Here is a 19,390-nt window from a genome sequence, read left to right as displayed (position 1 = left end):
AGGCAGGCACCTGCTCCCAGAGCGAAAGCCAAGGAGCCTTTGTGATCGCAGACGGAGAAGCCCTCATCTCCTGTGACAGGAGGGGGGCAGACGACGCCCAGACTGAGTGACAGAACTTCGAAGGAGATGAGCTCCCAACCAGGGCAGCGTCTTCTGCCGCAGTCAAGGCCGCGACGACGGGATGCGGTCCCGGGGGGCGGTGTCCCCGGACGCGTTCCCGCTTTTCGGGCCACCATGCACAGCGCCGCTCTGACCCGTCCCCTTTGCAGCCCGCATGTTTTCAACACTCTTGGGTATAAACTCAGAATCGCACTTGCTACGGCATCTGGTAATTCGCTACTTAAAAGTTTCTGAGGAAGCGCCGGACGGTTTACCAGAAAGCCTTCGCCATTTCCCGCCCCCACCAGCCACGTGTGAGCTTGGCGAGAGCTTCGATTTCCTGCGGGGAGCCACACAGCCTCCTCTTTGGGCCACGTGGCTGAGGATCCTGACTCCCTCCCCTCTCTGGCCAACCAGCGTGGACGCCAGAGCAGGCGCTTCAGGAAGGGCGCGTGCCCCGGGCCAGGCCAAGGAGAGGCAGCTCTGAATCTAGAACCTGCGTTTTTATTTATTCAGCCAGTGGGGTTTCCTGTCGCTCGTGACTGAGTCATCAGTCCGTACCAAGATGCGCTTGTTTAAAATCTCTCGTCTGGGAGGTTTATCTCTGCGTGTTGCATTGAATTTACTGAATGTCAAGTCTACAATGGGCACAGCCACGAGACCACATTCCCTCCGACAGGGCAAGACTGGGTCACTGGATGGTCACAGACGCGATCTTGCAGACAAAGGGGAACGTTCGGCTGCAGGTGTTATCATTCCATGACCTCAGGGCTGTGGCGGGAAGAAGCAGAGAACCTGGGTGAAGGTCCACCCACTGCACTAAAAGTCCCCCGCCGCCCCCCCCCCCCCACTGGAGTAAGAGCCCGCTCCAGTAGGCCTCACGTCCAAGCTGGCACCCTTTTCTCGCAGATGCTCAATGAGGCTGCTGTGCATGCAGCCTTACTCTGCCACAAGGACGGTCTTGACTGGCCACCGTGGAGGGGCAGGGCAGACCTCAGCCAGGGGCTTGGCCAGTGCTGGCCCCCAGGACAGCCCGTCTCTGTCCCATACCCCAACCCCCGCCACCGATCAGGAATGCAAAAGGAGCAACGTGGGCCTGGGATCTGGAGTTCTGTAGAGCTAGGTTCGAAACCCAGCTCCTCCGCTGGGGCGCTGGCACGGGAGCACCAACCGCCCTTTGACTACTGGTCTCAATCCGAGTGCTTTCCTTTCATGCTTCTACCCCTGATGTGTTTTTGCCCGAATCACAGCCTGTGTGCCAGCGACCGCGCCCTCGTTCGCCAGGCTCCCCGGCACCCCCGCCCCGCAGGAGCCCGGCCCCCGGCGGTACCCACCGCCCGCCGGCCGGTGCCACATCTGCACGCAGTCCTCCTCTTCTGCGCCTGTGTGGACGCCGTCATCCGGCTGGCTTCCGTCCCAGAAGCTGAAGTCATAGGCCGAGCCGTCGGTCCATTCAAACTGGCCTTCCTGGGGGGGGGGCCGGGGCGGGGGGCGTCCGGAGGCGGGGAGCGAGCCAGGGAGAAGGCAGGCGATCAGGCACGCGAGCCAGGTCCGGCTGGCGCAGAACGTCCCCCCCCCCCGCCCCCCCCCAGAGCCAGCGACGCGCGGAGGTCCCGGCTCGGTGTTTAACCTGACATGCTGCCGCACGGGCCACGGCTCCTAGCGGCCATTCGCTGAAGGCTCGCTAGGTGCCACGCCAGGTGGCTTTCTCCTTTTCTGCTCATCACCCCGCAAAGCAGGCATCATCGCCCCCACGGAACAGATGACAAAGCTACGGCTCGGAGCGGTCTGCCCAGACTCACGCGGCCGATCCAGCCTCGGAGCTGGGATTCGAGCCCGGGTCTACCCGACTCCCGTTCCCATGGCCCTGACCGCTCCACTTTGGAAAAAAAAAAAAATTTACCGGCAGACGGGAGGCACCCGTCACCTCTTTCGTTTTTTGCCCCAATAGTGTGTGTTTTTCCTGCCTGATGTGGAACGGCTCTGTCCCAGCGCAAGAAAAGTCCCGTTGAGAATCTGATTGTAAATGAATAAATGTGTAAGTTAACTGCGGACAGAGCGACATCTTTGCAATGTCCTGGAACAAGAGTCAGTCCTCCATTTATTTAAGATTTTAGAAAAGTCTGCCACAAAGCACCAACGCTTCATGGAGGCCACGTCCTACAGTGGACGAGCCGGCTGCTTCTGAGGCGGAGACCAGGGCTTGACGGTCGAGCCGCGCCCACTTCCTGGCTCTGCAGTCTAGACAAGCTACTTATCCCCTCTGAGCCTCAGCTTCCACGCCTACAAAATGGGGCTGATTTCTCCCCGAGAGAGCTACTGTGAGAATTCGACGAATTCAAGCACGCGAAGGACTCAGCCAGTACCTGGCACGTGGTGCCTAGCCCCGACAAGAAAAAACAAAAAACGAGCCCTTTTGCCGTATTGTTTGTTATTCTTCTTAGGCCTCATAATACAAATTTCTTAAACTCTAATTAAGTACATTCGTCATCTAATTTTAAAGTTACTATTATAAATGGAAATTTTGTTTTTCTTTTTAAATTGCAACTTCTACACGTGTCTTTGCCAGATGAATTCTGTTGATTAAAAATATGTATCTCTCCTGAGTCCGGCCGCTACTGTTACTTCTGCGACCTTGCCAGTAATTTCTACCACTCGTAATGAATGGGCCCCTACAGAGTGTCAGGCTAAGCCCTTCATGGATGTTATGTTAGCTCATTTACTTTTTACACTATGATTATCATCCCGATTGTACAGCTAAGGAAATTGAAGCTCCAAGAGGTAAAAAAAAAAAAAATTTTTTTGTCCAAAGTCACCTATCGGCCAGGAAGTAGCAGAGCCAGAGCTAGAGCCGGAAGCCTGTATCCTGCCGTGCCCTGAGGCAGGGCTGGGGCACAGAGCCAGAACAGTGACAGTATGTGGCTTGCCCAGGGAAAGTTTGGGGATAAAACCTCTGGTGGAGTCTGCTGTGACACCGCCAGGCATGAGATCTGGCCTAAGCCATCTTCTTTAGCCTTATTCTCCACCGTTTTTCATCCCACCTCTGCCCCGTTTTGCACCGTCCCTGACTGTGCCACGGCCTCTCCCCTCTGGCTGATTGTCCATGAGACGTGAACTTAAATGTCCCCCACCCAGGGCCCCTGATTGTCCATGAGACGTGAACTTAAATGTCCCCCACCCAGGGCCGTGGCAGCGGAAGTGCACGGCTCAGAGCTCCTTCGGGAGGAGCGCGGCGGGCAGCCTGAGTGCCCCGGCCCTCCGGCTCACCGCTGCATTCACCGGGAGACCATGCTTCCTCCAGGCGGTGCCCAGTCGCTTGCTGGCGGCAACTCAGCATTCCTGTCATGAGCATCCTTTGCCTGGGACTCCCCGCTGGCCTAGTGAGACTTTCTCACAACTGTGCTGTGACCGGAGGCTCTTCTGGCCCCCTCTTTTGTCCCCCGTCTCCTTTCGCAGGTCTCAGACCCACACTGCTGTCTGAAGACCTCCCCAGCTTCCTTACGCCCCCTCCCCTTCCTTCCTTCACAGATGTTTCCCCCTCAAAAACCTCTTGCACATCTAAGCATGTTTTGAGGGCTGCTTTGGGGAGAACCCAAGCCAAACAGAGGCCCCCATCACGTCCTCTGCCAGGATGCTTATCGTATGCTAACTGGGGCATCCTGGAGTCCGATTTCTCTTTGTACGCCGGGCACGTGTGTGCGGCGTCTTGGCTGGGGCGTCCGAGAGGGTCTGATGGCCACTGCCTCCTCACCTGTCTGCGGTCGTGAAGTCCTGTCCAGATGTCGGCTGGGATGCCAGGAACACAGCTATTCACGAGGTCAAACACAAAGACGTTCTCCTCCCAGCTGAGAATGCGAGAAAACACAGCGGGATGTCACACATCGCCTGTGCTCGTGGGACGGAGCTGAGAGCTGAAAGCAACCCTCGCTACGCTCCCTGGACCAAAGCAGATAGTGGATACGATGCAATCTTTTTTTTTTTTTTTTAAATTAGGTCACCCATATGTGGCTGTCATCCCATGGACACCTCCGGATTTGGTCCATACCAGTGCAGTGCAGGACTCAGGAACCCTACTCATCCCGAAGACTGAACTCCACCTCAAAAACACTAGCAAAAAAGTTGGGCGAGATTGAAGAGATCAGGAGGAGACCCAAACAAGAGTGGTATGATTCTGAGGGACAAGGTGTTCTTCAGTCCAACAGGTCTTTGACCTTTTACCAACCTGGGTAAGCACTGGCATCCCCAAGTCCCCCCTCATGCACAATTCTGGGTCTCCTACGTCAACTGCTGACCGTGCATCTGGGCAGACACCGCGGAGTGGCCACCCCGTCATTTTGGCACTAATGCTCTCTTTGTCCAACACCGCCTGCTTGGGAAGCGATTTCAACATTTCCCTGAACCACCCCTCTATCTGGTCAAAAATAACTAGAAATATATAAACGTCCAAGGTGTTAGCTGCAAGTAAGAAGGAGCAGAGATCAGATGAACTCAATTCAATCCCTCTCTCGCCCGAAACGAAGATGAAATTTACGAGATAAGCTGGGAGCGGGAGAACCTTGAACTTCCATCGCATGTTCCGCGGACATAAGCCGATCACGTGTTTAATTCCAAAGGAAAGGACAAAATTCAAGAGCATGAAGACAGCGTCAGAAACAGAGAAGCGAACCGTGTCTCGAAGACAAGACGTAACTGGGAGTTTTCTGATAGTGTCTGGCTTTGTGGGAACTGAACCTCGCCGATTACACATTTCTTGTTCGAGTTCAACCTTTCTTCGTGTTTTCGGGAAACTCTGATGTGCCAAAGTGGTCAAAGAGAGGAAAGGGGGAGAATGCTAGCTGGCATGAGAGGGGGAGGGGGGACGTCAGGCGTTGAGAGAGGAAGAAGGCAAGTTGAGGCAGAAAGGCCCAGGAGGCGGGGCAGGGCTTACTGGAAGCCCCCTGCCTTTGCCCAGGGTGCTTCTGATGCCCGGTTAACCAGGGTGGGGTCCCGGGCACCACGAGGCAGCATGAGCTGTCTCTCCCCGGGGCTGGCTGAAGGGAAATCTTCATTTGCACCCACTTTTCTCCAAAAGTGCCAGTCCTGGGCTGTGCGCTCTGTAGCACAGGGGATTTGACCCCTGAAGATCGCCTTTCCCTGTCATCTCAGCGGCTGTCCAAGTGGCCGGGGTGCTGACACTGGAGGGGAGGGAGAGAGAAGCCAGGGTATTTCTGTCCCCTCTCTGCCGAGGGAGTCACTGGCCAGGGCCGGTGAGCCTCGGTGCCTCCAGCTTCCATGGGGCTGGAACTGGCTTCCTCTGCTGGGAGTCTTGAGATCGTGTAACTACCGCCTCTTAGATCCCATCCTTTACGTACGCAGTAAATCGTCCCTGTCTTAAATATCTGTAGTGGTTCCTCTCTTCCTGGCCGGACCCTGTGTTCTCACCTCATCCTTCAGCACTGCCGAGAACACAGTGGGCGCTCGACACGTGTGTCGGATGAAGAGACGGGAAGATTCGAGACTCCTCCGGAAACGGGGACAGAGGACTTTTTGTGTTTAACAAAACTCGGCGACTCTAAAGCATAAAGAACCAAGTAGTTTTCTAACTCCACGTCTCTGGGATTCTTGAAAAACGGAGGCAAGACTGTGACTTTGTAGTTCGGGTAGCAATGGAGCATATCACGCCTGGCCTCAAGGAACCCAGAAATCAGCAAGGAAAGAGACGTAACAACGGGTCATTAGGCTGAGATGAAGGAAGTGCTCTAGGAGAGGCCGGTGATGAATGGAATCGGGGTGCCACGGAGGCAGAGAGGGGGACTCTGGTGACGAGACGCTGTCAGAAGTGAGCCTTGTGGGTTGAGGAGGTGCCTACCTGGTTGAGGATGGGAGTTCTCAGCAGAGGAGACAGGCCGGGCAAAGGTGTGGCGGAGGCAAAGGGGTGGCCCAGACTGGAGAACTCCGGGGTGGCCAGTGTGGCTGGGGCTTGGGAGACACAGAGGACGCAGAAGGAGGCCGCGGTGGGTGGGCTACGGAATGCGACTCCCCAGGTTCAAAGCCCGGCCCCACCTCTGCAGAGCTGGGGAACGTTGAGCAAGTGACTTACCTTCTCGGAGCCTTCGATTTTGGACCCGTAAAATGAAGACACCTCCCTAACACAGTGTGAGGAAGCTTTAATACGATGATGATAAAAACGCTTAGCAAAAAACGTCAGCTCGTACTCCTCATATTATATTCTTCGTATGTAGACTACGGGAGTTGTAATGCAGGGTCAACCCCCTGGGATACAGAGCAGGGCAGGGCACAAGATCAGCAAGATGAATCTTCCAGCATGTTCTTTTGCTACCCTTGCTAAGTGCTTTGCTTTCCCCTGCCCAGGGCAGTTTTAAGGAGAAACTGGGCTGGATAAAAAAAAAAAAAAAAAAAAGAGCTTCAATCGCCCAAGAGGAACGCCAGTGGTGAACGCCAATCTCCACTCTCCCTTCCCAAAGTGGGTGCTTGGCTGGGCTCTGGCGAGCCGAGGGCCCTACTCACCTGTGGATGGAGGCCAGTTTGGCAGACTTCCTGCCGATGGAGAACTCCGAACAGTGGAAGTCGGCCTCGGCCCAGGTCTTGTTGAGAGGGAAGCATCGATAGCAGTGACCTTTGAACTCTGCCCAGAACAGCGGGCACAGGGAGGCTGAGGGCAGCTCCGGCATGGCTGAGGGCAGAGAGAAAACAGCCCGGAAGGCTGGCAAGTGCTGTTCCTAAGGCTTATGACATATTTCCAAGAAGGAAAGTGAAATGGGTTCCTTTATGATTCATGCAATTCCACCCTTGAGATCCGAAAAAAAAAAAAAAAAAAACAGACGTGTCCCTAAAATTCACAAAATAATGAAAGCAATATATGCTCATTAGAGAACACTTAGAAAACATCACGACTCTGATATGTTTTCCTTCCTGTCATGCTTGACTATAGCGATTTTCTTAAAAGATGCGATCGCAATTATATTGTCCTATAAATACCCGGCCGTATTCTGATTTCTGAATATTAGAGCATAAGGATTTGCCCCATGTCGCTGTTAAGTTTTAGTTGACAGTGTTTTAAATAGCTCTTGACTATGTCACTGAGTGGACCCTCTAGAGTTTATTAAATCATTCTCCTATTTATGGATAACTAGATTATTTCTCTTTAAAAAAAAAAACAAAACAATTACACATAATACTGAAATGACCAGCTTTGTGCACCAAGCCTTTCCAGCATCTCTCATGAAGCCACAAACAAAACACCCACTTTTGAGAGAGGAAAGTTCCCCCAAGCTTCGGCCCCTCCAAAGGGCCAAGGAGACGGGGGAAGGTGTGCTCAAAACCGTCCTTGAACTAGCTTGGATGGCTAATCCAGGAGGGCAGGCACTGGCCAGGGGTGACATCTGCTAGACTAAGATTGAGAAGCCTGGGTCCCCGCCACCAGCTCTGCACCTGACGGCACGTCCCTTCCCTTCTCAGCTGTCACGTTGGCTGATACTTAGGGTCCCTTTTGTGGTACCCACGGGTGTAGAATCTTTGCCTTCCAAGCCACTTATGATAGCCGGCTGAGCTCATGAATAAATTACGTAGTGGACAACATTTATCGAGTATTTATGATGAGTCACGTTCATATTAGACAGGAGAAGCGACTTGCTCCAGGTTATCCAGCTAGTAAGGGGCAGAGCAGAGATTTGAATCCAAGTCTCCTGATGCCAAAATCTTTCATCTTAAAGTCCAAGTGATGCTTCATCATGGGAAAGCTAGAGGGCTGAGAATGGTCGATTGCCTTTGCGCGTCCACTTCACAGAGTTGCTAGGCCATCTAATTGGGCCAAATAAACTTGGTGACCACTTGGCATACATGGATTGCTTTCATAGTATGATGATTAACTATCACCTCGGGCTTTCATAACTAGAGTAAAGGAGCTTTGGGGGTCCAGTAAAACCCCTGAAATTAAAAGCAAATCGAAAGTGTGTATGTATGCATATGCATACATGTATACCTCTGTGAATTTTTTTCTGAGAAAAAAAAAAAGGGGACCATTGCTTTAATCAATAGTGCTACATGCTAAGCAGGAAGGTTCCAAGCCATGCTTCCTGGCACTGGTCAGAGCCACTGGGCTTTTCCAAGTTGATCAGAACCAGCCCCTCCACCACCCCAGACGGCTGCACGGGTCAGTCCTGGTTGGTCCTGGCCAGCTCCTTTTCGATGTGCCTGGTGGAGTATGTGTCCTCTTAACCTTCCTCTCTAAGGCAAAGGGAGGTCGGTGGGCTCAGGGTCCTCGCCTGTCCCTGCCATCCCTGCCCCTCGAACCTCAGGTCCTCCTTTCTCAGCCGAGCACTGGGCTAGGGAGACACTGCCTCGATGGCTCCCTCCGCGTCTGGCTCCCCGTGGCATCAGCCGAGAGGGCTGAAGGATGCCTCGTGTTGCTGGGTGTTCAATGCTGGTCTCCCCCTGGTCCATGTCCATTGCGATCATTTCTGTCCCCAGGGCCTGTCACATACGAGGTGCCCAAGAACTAGCTTCGAATGACTAAATGCATGCTAGGGACCCACATACTGCTTCTTGGGGGCAACGGTCCTCTTTTGGGGACAGGTGAGAGGGGGTGCGCCCCACCCGTGTGCCCTGACTCTGGGATGGCGGTCGTGGACTTCCCTGAGCACTGAAGGCAGGCTGACTGACCCTGGTTTCCCAGACGAGTTAGCACAGGGATTGCTGGGAGGGACGGCATGGGCATCGCCAGCAACGCAGAACCTCGGCACCCCCGGCCCCAGACCTCTGAGTCGGAACCTGCGTTTTCACGAGCATCCTAGTGATTCGCCTGCACCGGAAAGTCTGGGGAGTGTTGGTGGGACAGACCAAAGGATGGAGCCTGTCGAATCACTCGGTCACTCATTCATTCACTCACTCACAGAGTGGGGTTAGGCAAGGGAGACAGAATAAGTAATTAAATGGGGGGTGGCGTGGGAGGGGGAGGAGGAGGGGTGGGGATTTGCTCCTAGAGGAGGCTCCAAGGCTCCTCTGGGGTCCTCAAGCCTGACGGCTATTCTAAAAGCAAGTCCCCTGTGTGGAAGAGAACCTACCTCCCCGAGGTGTGGCCTCACAGAGCGACTTACACCCACCTCCTCCCCACGCCTGGCTCCTTTGATGCTCTCCACTGAGCAGAAGGTGGTCACGGATGCCTGGGCTGAAACACACCGGAAAATGGGGCTCTGACAGATCACTGCTCAATTGCTCCCCTTCCCACCTGGGCAGGCAGAGGCCTTTAATCTGGGGGACCTGGGGACAGAAAGGAACCGCTAATGAACTCCACGCTGCCAGGTGTCCACCCCCTGCCCCTGCCCGGCCTTTTCCTCTGGGGTTTCAGAAACTGGGACTAGAAGCGTCCCAGGGGTCTTTCATCAACCTGAACCCCAAAGGAGCCTTTGCTAACCTCTGTCTCTCTCGGGATGGGATTTCTGTAGGTTTACGGTTTGACAGTAACGGTAACAGGACCAAGGCCAGCCCTACGGAGCTTCCGTCTGGGCTCGGCACTGTGTCAAGTGCTTCGTACTCACCACTTCCTTCAGCCTTCGCCCGTCTACAATGTCGGTCGCCCCCGGTTTACAGACAGAGAAACCGCAGCACAGAGAGGTTGAGTAGCTTGCCCAAGGTCACACAGCTCCTAAGTGGCACAGCCAAGTTACGAAGCCAGGCTGTTTGTCTCCAGATCTAGATTAGAGACTCGTGCTGCATTTAGGTCCGTTTCCTTTGGTCTCCGTGGAGACGGTCTGGACCCTCTGTCGTTCCCTTATTCACTCACAAGCCCTGCGGGCAAAAACTTGAGGGAGTAGCCCACACGTTAATTCAGAAGCTGGTGATTTGCCCTTTTTCTCTACCCTAGTTGAATGGGTGACTGCCCACTACTGTCCCATGGATGATTACAACAGGGCACCAGGGTCCCCTTCTCAGATACAGGGCATTGTTACGGGAGCACCTAAAAGTGGCACATAACCCCCATCTGGAGATCAAGGAGGCTTCCTGGAGGAGGTGATATCTCAACTAGGACCTGAAGGATAAATAGGAGTCACAGAGAAAGAAAGAGTGTTCCTTGTAGCGAAACAGTATGGGCCAAGGCCCAACGCTATGAGACAGAATGGAGTCTTTGGAGAAATAGGATTTTCAGCGCGGGGGAGGCCGGGGAAGAGGCCGGGGTGGGTGGGGAGGAAGGGGTGGGGGAAGGGAACGCACAGGGAGCTCGTTGCTCCGGAAACCAGGCTGCCAAACTACAGGGTCCTTCCCTTCCATGAGCAGCCACCGAGGCCCCGCCCCCTCCCCACGTCTCGGGGCTGGAATGGGAGCCTCTGGGGACATGGAGTTTGCTAAGGAAAGAACACACCGGTGGGGTTCAGGGCTCATTTCTTCTTTTTCTTCTTCTTTTTTTTCTCTCTCTTTTTTAAAGAATAAATTGTCACCTTCCCACTCAATCTGGCTGTTCGCTCCCCTGGCCCCAATTCAGCCACCCACGAATGCACTAACCTGCCGCCTCCTGCCCAGATCAGCCTTGGATGCCAGCCAGCAGAGGAGGAGGGGGAGGCTCTGGGGGCCACATCTGTGAGGGTCCCTCCAACGCCACACGCTACTGGGCCTCAGATGTCCCAGGGGGTCAGGAGGAGGGGTCTCTTAGTCACCTTCATCTCCTTCGCTTCCTGCTGCCTCCCTGGTCCGCCTGTCAGCCCATCCTCCTTGCCAGCGAGCCCTGGCTCCGGTGAGCGGAACCGGCGGTCCCAGACCTCCCGTGCCTGGGCTCTGGTTCCCCTTCTCTGGGCTGAGTGGCCACCGGATGCAGAGGAAACAGCACCTGGTAATTTCTCATATTGCTAATAACAGTGTCCATTCATTGGGTGGTTATCTGTATCCCCTAGAGACCAATCTAGGAGGCGCGTACCGGTATCATCCCCATCTTACAGGTGAGGAAACTGAGGCTCAGAAAGGTTAAGTCACTTGCTCCCACAGCCAGCAAGTGGCCGTGTCAGGGTGGGACTCAGGTCTGATGGGCTTGCAAAGTCCCAAGCACTACCGTGCCTCCGGAAAACACCGTTTTCTGATCTTGGTTTTCTCATTCGTAAAAGAAATAACATTAAATGCAAAACTTTAACAGTGTTATGGGCTGAATGGTTGCGTCCCCCTCCAAATTCCTATGCTGAAGCCCTAACCCCAGGGTGAGGGTATTTAGAGCAGGGCCTTTGGGAGGTTTTTAGTTTAGATGAAGTCACAAGGGTGGGGTCCCTATGACGAATTAGTGCCCTCCTAAGAAGAGGAAAAGAGAACAGAGCTTGCTCACTCTCTTTCTCTCTCCCTCTCTCTTTCAGCCATGTGAGGGCGAAGGTGGCCATGTGCAAAGAAGAGGCCCTACCCAGGAACCGACCTGGTCGGCACCTTGATCTTGGACTCTAAACCGTGCAAATTAAATTCCTGTTGTTTAAGCCTCCCAGACTATGGTATTTTGCTATAACAGCCTGAACTAAGGCCAACAGTTAATTAAGCAAATAATTCAACATTTCCTCGGTGCCTAATTGCCTTGAGGTCCGTGCCCTCAAATTGCTCAGAGTCTGGAGGGAGGAACACACAATGCCCGTGGCTATGAGTCCTCATGTACTAAGGAATGTTCTAGAAGAACGCGACGTGCTCTGAGACCACGGAGGAGAGGTGGGGAATGGCCCAGCATGTCCATGGGGCACTCCAGGGTTTGACTCTAGGACCCAGAATCTAGGGTCCTAGAGTCACGCAGTGGCCCCAGCCTCCGTGCTCCAGCTGAGGAGCCTGGACTCTGGAGTCAGATGACGCCGGCTGGAAATTCAGCTTTGGGTGCCTCAGTTTCCTCATCTGTCAAATGGGCCGATGACAGTGCCTACTTCACAGGAAAGCCAGTGCCTGGCTCACAGCAGGCATTCTAGTAAACGCTGGACATCGTTACAGCAGAAACACCCTGGGCTCTGGAACTTTCCCAGGACCAAAAGTGCAATGCCAACTTCTCGGTGGGGGGAGGAAGAGGCTACGGAACCTGACTAGTTCCTCCCTACAACCTCCCCTCCCCCCCCCCCCCAGAAGCCCTGCAGAAGTGGGTCCTGAGCCGCAGAGAGTTCTCGGGCTCAGGAAAGAAAGGAAGATAACTTTTTGATGCTTATGATTGAAGAATCGTAATAGCAAACATTTACGTAGCTTCGATTGGGTGCCAGGCCCTCTTCTAAGCACTTCTACACTCATAAATCCACTTCCACGATGTGATCAAGAGTCAGAAGAAAGGTTTTGGGAAAAGGATGGAGCCTGGCTGAATCCCCCCTAGGCCTCTCGGAGCCAAGAAAGGGTTTTTATTTCGCAAAGCAAACCTAGGGGAGTGCCTGAGACACGCTATCTGCATATATACACCTGTTTGGGGGGCGGGGGGTGGGTGACAACGAGTCCAGGCAGTGAGATGAACGTTAGAATGACTGATGCTCTGTCCTGCTTCGCACCTAAAGGCTGGGGGTATCCAGAAAAAGAAGACAAACCACCCCACTCTCAGTCAGGAGGAGGGCTTTGGGCTGTACGCCCGACTTCATGGTCTGCAAGGGCTCACGCTAGTCACGCCTCACATGCACACTGATGCTCACACACACGCCCACTTAAACACGTGTGCACGCAGACACGCTCTCTTCTGGGTTGCAATCACTTTCCTCTAGGGGGTCTGTCGGCTCAGCCGGAGCTGGGCCTTCTGCGGGGCTGGAGGCCCGCGGAGCCGCGGAACGGCCGCCCTGGGAGATGACAGCTTTGGTCGGGTTCTGCTGCCTCTGTAGGCCGTGTCCACAGCTGTAATGTAAAAGGGTCAGGCGGAACAGATTTCCAGGACCCGTCCTTCCAACTCCAACCCAGACCTCCACGGCTGCTGGCTGTGAAACGACCCCACTCCCCCGCCTGTAGAGCGGGGATGCGGCATGGGGACACACGCCTGGAAGTTCCTTTCTGTGACGGAGGCTCCACGTCGCCCGGCCAATTCCATCGTAACGTCAGCAGAAGCGGCAATGGCAGCTCAGCTTTCGAGCGTGCACCCCGTGCTCGGCACTCCACCTGCACGAGCTCACTGAACGTCCCCAAAATGTTCAGTAAGCACCATTATGATCCCTACTTTCCAGGGGAAGAAAAAACTGGAAAGCTCAGAGGTCCCACGGCCGCCGGCTAGTGAGGGAAAGAAGATTCCTTCTCTCTCTCTCTCTCTCTCTCTCTTACACACACACACATACACACACACACACAGTGAGAAAGATGGCCATCTGCGTGCCAGGAAGAGCACCCTCACTGGGGAACCGAATGGGCCAGCATCTTGACCTTGGACTTCCCAGCCAGAACTGTGAGAAACAGATTCCCAGTCTGTGGTATCTGGTTATGGCAGCCTGAGTTGAATGACAGGGACCCTCAGAGAGTTTATGACAGACCCGGAGCTCCTGATGCTTGCCCAAGTGCACTAAGACTACCTTCACCCCCCACCCCTAGTGTTGCCAGATTGTGGGGCGGGTGGGGGGAAGGCCAGTTCAATTTGTATTCCAGATAAACAATGAATAAATTTTAGCACAAGTACGTCCCATGTAATATTTCAGGCATACTTATACTAAAAATGATTTGTTATTTATCTGAAATTCAAATTTACCTGGGCATCAGGTGTTTTATCTGGCAGTCCTATCACCCCACTGTTAAATTCACCCCAGCGCTGGCACAACCCAATAATATAGCCTTCGGGGAATCTTATGGGCGTTTCATTACTAGTTTTACTTTAATGGAGATGAAAATAGCATATGTCATAGTGTTATTGCGAGGATTAAATAATTTATACGAAAAGTGTTTAAAACAGTGCTCGCACACAGGGAGGGCTATGTAAATCATAACTGTTATGGATAATGTTACTATTATATTTTTAAATGACTGTTTGGAAAGTATCCCCACAGCAGAGGTGGCAGGCGAGGTCTTGGGGAGACTGCGGGATTCAGGCCTCCTCCTACCCAGACGGGGGTCCCCAGAGTCAGAACCCCCGCCTCCCCATTGCAACGAGGAAGAATTTAAGCTCACTTGAAGCCCAGCACCCTCCAAATGGGACACCTGGGAGGCCACATGCCCGAGGCTTTGGGGTCTCAAGTCTTGGGGATGTCCCACAAAACCCACAGAGCTGGGTGTCCCCGGGCCAGGCCTCCCCTAGGGAGCAGTTCACAGCAGAGGTGGGGGCGGGAGCCCAGATGCCAAATCCCTAAGGAAGATGCCACTTTCAGAATTCCTCTGGTGCCAGGCGCCAGGGCCCTATGCACTTCCCCTACATGGTCATCTCCTGTGGCCGGCAGCCCCAGAAGGCGCCACTGTGCTCCGTTTTCTGGAGGAAGCTGAAGCTCAGGGAGGTTGAGCGACTTGCATGAGGCCAACAGATTCTAAGATGGAAAGCTGGGATTTAAAATCCGGACGCTGGGCCTGGTCCTAGGACAGCGCTGGTGAGTTGGAGGGGCTGCCAGGAGGCTCAGCTCTGTCCCCCGCACCCAACTCTCCTTGGGTCAGGCAGGCCTCGCTGATAGAAGCACCCCAAGTGTTTGTGGGGTGTCCTCCTGTCCACCTGGTCCACCTGATCCCCCTGGCCCCTGTGCTCACCTGGGCTGATTCTGATGTCCGTTTGTGGAAAGGCCTGTGCCCAGAGCAGGGTCGTCAGGGCGGCCGCGGCCCGCAGCCCCCACCTCCGCATCCTGGGCCCCGAGAAAGCCACCTCGCAGCCTGGGTGGAGGAGAGAGGCGCTTGGCGGGAGCTGGGGTCCAGACGGCTCTCCCTGGCACAGCGGGGACTGCTGGGGCTCAAGCCCATGGCCAGTCTCCTCCTCCTCTCCCTCCCCGCCTCCTTCCACTCGGCACCGCGGGAGACAGCTGCGCGTGACAGCGTGAACGCTGCCCCGGGCCACTTGCTGCAGACAGCTAAGGGGAAACAGGCGCAGAGCCACCTGCGGCCTTGCGCATGCGCGCATGCGTTCCCTTCCCCTCGACTCAGTCTCCGCCTCCGGGAGATGGGCTAGTAACGCAGCTCACATTCCGGCCTGTCGCAGGAGAGGAAGCAGCTCGGCCCCTCGGAGCAAACACGAACGGAAGGGAAAAAATGCAAGTGCAGAGGTCTCGGGCCAAAGCCAGCTCACCCATGAGTCATTAGGTCCCTGCTGTGTTTCAAAATTTAAAATCAGGTATAAAATCAGGAGATCTTCGGTATAAGTCCAGATTTCTGCCTTCTGTTTAAAATCGGAAGATCTGTTAAGACTTAGCCCTCAGTGGCATGGACAGACGGGATCAATTGCATAGAGCTGAGAAAGGGCGCCCCCTTCAGGCGGGGCCTGCGCGCTTGGGCTCAGCCCGACCCCACCCGTCTGCCTGGCCCCAAAGCACATAAGAGAGACAGGTGGCCCGCCTCCCCCAGGGCCTCTGGGAGGCTCAAGGAGGCGCGGGAAGAAGGTTCTTGACACAGAGTTAAGTGCTCAACAAAGAGGTGCAAACGTAATCATTAGTAAATGTTTTAAAATCCACTGGTTTTCATTGGGGTCTCATTTCATTATGGAGAATTAACATGGCTAAAACCCAGAGACTTCCTCTCCCCGACTTCGTGTGTCCTCAGGTGAGTCACTTTGCCTCTCTGAGCCTCAATCTCCTCCTTTATAAAACAGAGGATCGTAACAGTACTGACCTCGCACATGAAATAATTCGTTTATTATACTTAGTATGGATGCTGGCGAGTAGTAGGTGTTCAATAAACGACAGCAAATCCCGTTCTGATGATCCCTGACGCAGTGCCAGCTTCTTCCTGGCATCACCCCCACGCTCCTTACACGGCACACCCCTCACTTCCTCTCCTGAAATGCTCAGCCACGTGCCCTGACACAGCGGGGTACACTCACTGGCGTACCCGTGAGGAGTAAGGACTCGTACCCACAAGGTGTGCTTTGCCGTGCGGTCACCGGGGCCGAAAGCCCACCAAGGCCGGACTCAAGCTACCAGCACAGCCCAGAGCCCATCTTGGCCGGCAGCAAGTCTCGTATCTACCGGTCGCCTGAAAACTCTGCTCGTGCACTGCCCAGAGCATGCAATTTACGATTTATAAATGACGAGCATGTATTATATAAGTGACGTGCATGCACTACTTACAGTACTAATGTATCCCGTCTCCTATAAAACACCTTCCCCCCACTGACACTTTTAAAAAGACTGATACAAGATATAAATTTAGAAGAAAGCGTGGATATTTCCTCCCCACTCCCCGTCGTCTGGTGCCCTCCACGCCGGAGGCCTCTGCTGCCTTGGACATCACTCTTAAGTGTGAACGTACTAATGGAAAGCAGGGGTGTTTGTCAGACAGAGGCCCCTGGAAATTCTTTTGAAAAGTGAGGGATCCTTCGATTTGGCAAATAAGCCCCCTGAACGACCTGTGTTGATGACGTGCTGATATGTGGTAGCTGAAGGTTTCGGTAAATCAGTTCATGCCCTGTCTCTGGGTGGAAACTCACTAAGTATGTGTCATGTGCTCAGTCTCCAGTGTGGTCCGTGGACTGGCAGCGTCGGCATCTCCCGGGAACTTGTTAAAACGCAGAGCCTCAGGCTCCACCCCAGACCTGCTGAATCACGATGTGTTTCTCGACCAGGTCCCAGGAGGGTCGTGTGTACACTGACATTTACAAAGCATTGCTCTAGACAGGGGAGGGGCAGACTTTTTAAAAAATGAAACTTTTCAATAAAAATCGTGCATATTTAAGGTGCACGACATGGCGATTTGGTTCACATCTACACCGTGAGATGATACTACCGTCCAAAAAGTAACGTATCCTCTCCCCACAGGGCTACCTTTTCTTTTGTGATGAGGGCACCTGGAATCCACTCTTAGCAAATTTCCAGTGTTCAGAGGAGTATTAACTAGGCATCGATGGATCAGTCAGCACATTAGATCTCCAGAACTCATTCATCCTTTATAACTGTAACTTAAACTTCTTCTATAAAGAGCCAGACAGTATATATCTTAGGTTTTGCAGGCCATACAGTCTCTGTCACAACTACTCAACTCTGCCAGAGACTACAGGAACAGACCTGGCTGGGTCCCAATAAAACTTTATTTACAAAAATGAGCAGCAGGCTGGGTTTGGTCCATGGGCCATAGTTTACCAACCTCTGCTTTAGACCTCAAATTTACTGGGCAGAAAGTAGACAATTTCTTCAGTCTGTATTTTCTGGCCTCTTAAAGTTGTATTTATGTCACGGCGTTATCCACCCTCCTCCCTCCACACCCATTTGCACACGCACATGCGCTGTGTTCATGGTGGCCTGGGAATTCAGAGATCTATTTCCTTCCATCCATCCATCCATCCATCCATCCATCCATCCATCCATCCATCCATCCATCCCTATTGTCTGTCTATCTATCTATCTATCTATCTATCTATCTATCTATCTATCTATCATTTATCTGCCTACCTATCTACCTACCTACCTATTTATCACCTATCATCTCCTTTAACTTCTTACCTTTAAAAAAATGTTGTTTATTTACTAATAAAACAAAGCCCCCTGCCCCCTCACTACCATTATAAAAGGGACAATGAAGGCTAGTTCATTCCATGGCTTTCAGGTCAGATCCATGTTCAAATTCCAGACCTGCTGCTGTGTGACCACACACTGATTATTTAATCCCTCTGAGCCTCAGTTTCCTCAGCTGCAGACTGGGAACAAATCAATACTTCCCTCACACAAGTAAGTGCTTAGAACAGCGGCTGACACATATGCGTTCAGGACATGTGAGCTACCATTAGATCACTACGAACCCAGGAAAATACCGTACAGGGAGGTATAAAGTTGAGGAGTAACAACCTCCCAAAGAATTACCCTGCCGATGTTCAGGGCGATGGCTTCCCGTTTTTCATTTTTACACAGCGGTGATCGTTCCGGAGTGATTAAATACCATTAAGTCGTATTTCTGAACATGAAAAAGGGCAGGTGTCCTATTGACAGTGGAAGATAGGCCGCCCAGAAGGGAAAAGAATTTTTCTTCTATCCTCTGCAGCGACTCCCAGCTTTCTGGGAGGGAGATGTCGGTGCCCAGTGGTGGGACCCGTCGCGTCTGAGCAGGGTGGGCAGATGTCACAGCTTCTGTCGAGCCCCAGCAGCGGACTGGGGTCCCTCCCGAGAGGTCAGACGACTCAAGGATCGGCCCTGGGAAAATAGGCCAGGCTTTAAAACTTCACCCCCACCTCCTTCCTTTGTACTTGAGTCTGCGCGCCCCAAAGAGGGCGTGGAGGTGGCCCGTGTATCCCCTTTCACACCTCCTAACTGACAATCCTAATTAAAACGCGTGGGCAGCCCCGCGACAGGGCACCTTGGGTCCTGGTTTCTATGGAAACGAAGTCGTCCCTTTACCTTCCGATGCATCGCCCTCAGCTCCTGACAAACTCCATCCTTGGAGGCGTGGATGGCTCTGACACCTGTCCTACTGCTTGTCCCCTCTAGTCAAGCGGACGATGTTGCCTGCCGTGCGCTGAGCGGGAGGGGCCGTGGAGAACCGTGCGCTGAGACTTCGCAGGCATTATCTTGGCTGATCCTCACGGCAACCGTGTGGGGTAAGAAGTGTCACCCTAGTGTCACCCCAGTGTGACCTTAGTGTCACACGGCTCTGGCTGAGCCTTCTGGGGCTGCTGGAACCCAGTGCCCCTGACTGGGCAGCTCACACAGCAGGAGTTCATTGTCTCATAGTTCTGGAGGCCGGAAGTCAAGGTGTCGGCAGGGCCGGTTCCCTCGGAGGGCTGCGAGGAGGACCCCGCTCCAGGCCTCTCTCCTCGGCTACTCGGGGATGGCCGTCTTCTCCCTGTGTGCCTTCACATCACCTTCCCTCTGTATGTGTGTCTGTCATTTCCCCTTTATATAAGGACATCGGGCATAGCGGATCAGGGTCCACCCCAATGACCTCACTGCGACCCGATGACCTCTATAAAGAGTCTATCTCCAGATAAGGTCACATTCTGGAGTCCTGGGGTTAGGACACCAACGTCTCTTACTTGAGGACGACACAATAGAGCCCATGACAGGCTCGAGAGCCAGACCGCCCTGGGCCGGCACCCGGCTCACACCCTCACTCACCGCTTCCTCTCATGAAACTCTGGCTCCATCCACGTGGGGTGCTGCGTGGAGGCCAAATGTGACGCATGGGAGCTACGATGGCCCTCGTTATCACGCTGGGCACGTCTGAGCCCACAGTGCCCAGTCCACCTGGGCTCCCCGCGGCCGCCGTGGGCCGGGTCGTGCACGTG

General features: G+C 53.7%; 1 protein-coding gene across 1 annotated transcript; it reads right to left on the bottom strand.

Moving 5' to 3' along the window:
* Positions 1–311: 311 nt before the first annotated feature.
* On the bottom strand, positions 312–14,812 carry CLEC19A (C-type lectin domain containing 19A). Its single transcript, XM_016156902.2, has 5 exons — positions 14,722–14,812; positions 6,607–6,772; positions 3,851–3,944; positions 1,434–1,566; positions 312–870 (listed from the first exon to the last, which is right to left on the bottom strand). The coding sequence occupies exons 1-5, from the start codon at positions 14,810–14,812 to the stop codon at positions 791–793; spliced, it is 564 nt and encodes a 187-aa protein (XP_016012388.2). The 3' UTR covers positions 312–790.
* Positions 14,813–19,390: the final 4,578 nt, after the last annotated feature.

This window comes from Rousettus aegyptiacus, unplaced genomic scaffold (genome assembly GCF_014176215.1).
Source record: "Rousettus aegyptiacus isolate mRouAeg1 unplaced genomic scaffold, mRouAeg1.p scaffold_m13_p_8, whole genome shotgun sequence".
Taxonomy (NCBI): Eukaryota; Metazoa; Chordata; class Mammalia; order Chiroptera; family Pteropodidae; genus Rousettus; species Rousettus aegyptiacus.
Note: the sequence above shows the minus strand (reverse complement) of the source record. Positions and strands in the feature narration are given on the sequence as shown.

What these genes read in the sequence shown, in the direction of transcription:
- CLEC19A (XM_016156902.2), bottom strand. Translation starts at nt 14,812, where the DNA reads ATGCGGAGGTGGGGGCTGCGGGCCGCGGCCGCCCTGACGACCCTGCTC. An exon ending in GACTTCACGACCGCAGACAG is followed by an intron (nt 1,567 to 3,850) that starts GTGAGGAGGCAG and finishes CCCCCCCCCCAG; the next exon opens with GAAGGCCAGTTTGAATGGAC. An exon ending in GTGGCACCGGCCGGCGGGCG is followed by an intron (nt 871 to 1,433) that starts GTGGGTACCGCC and finishes TTCCCGCCACAG; the next exon opens with CCCTGAGGTCATGGAATGAT.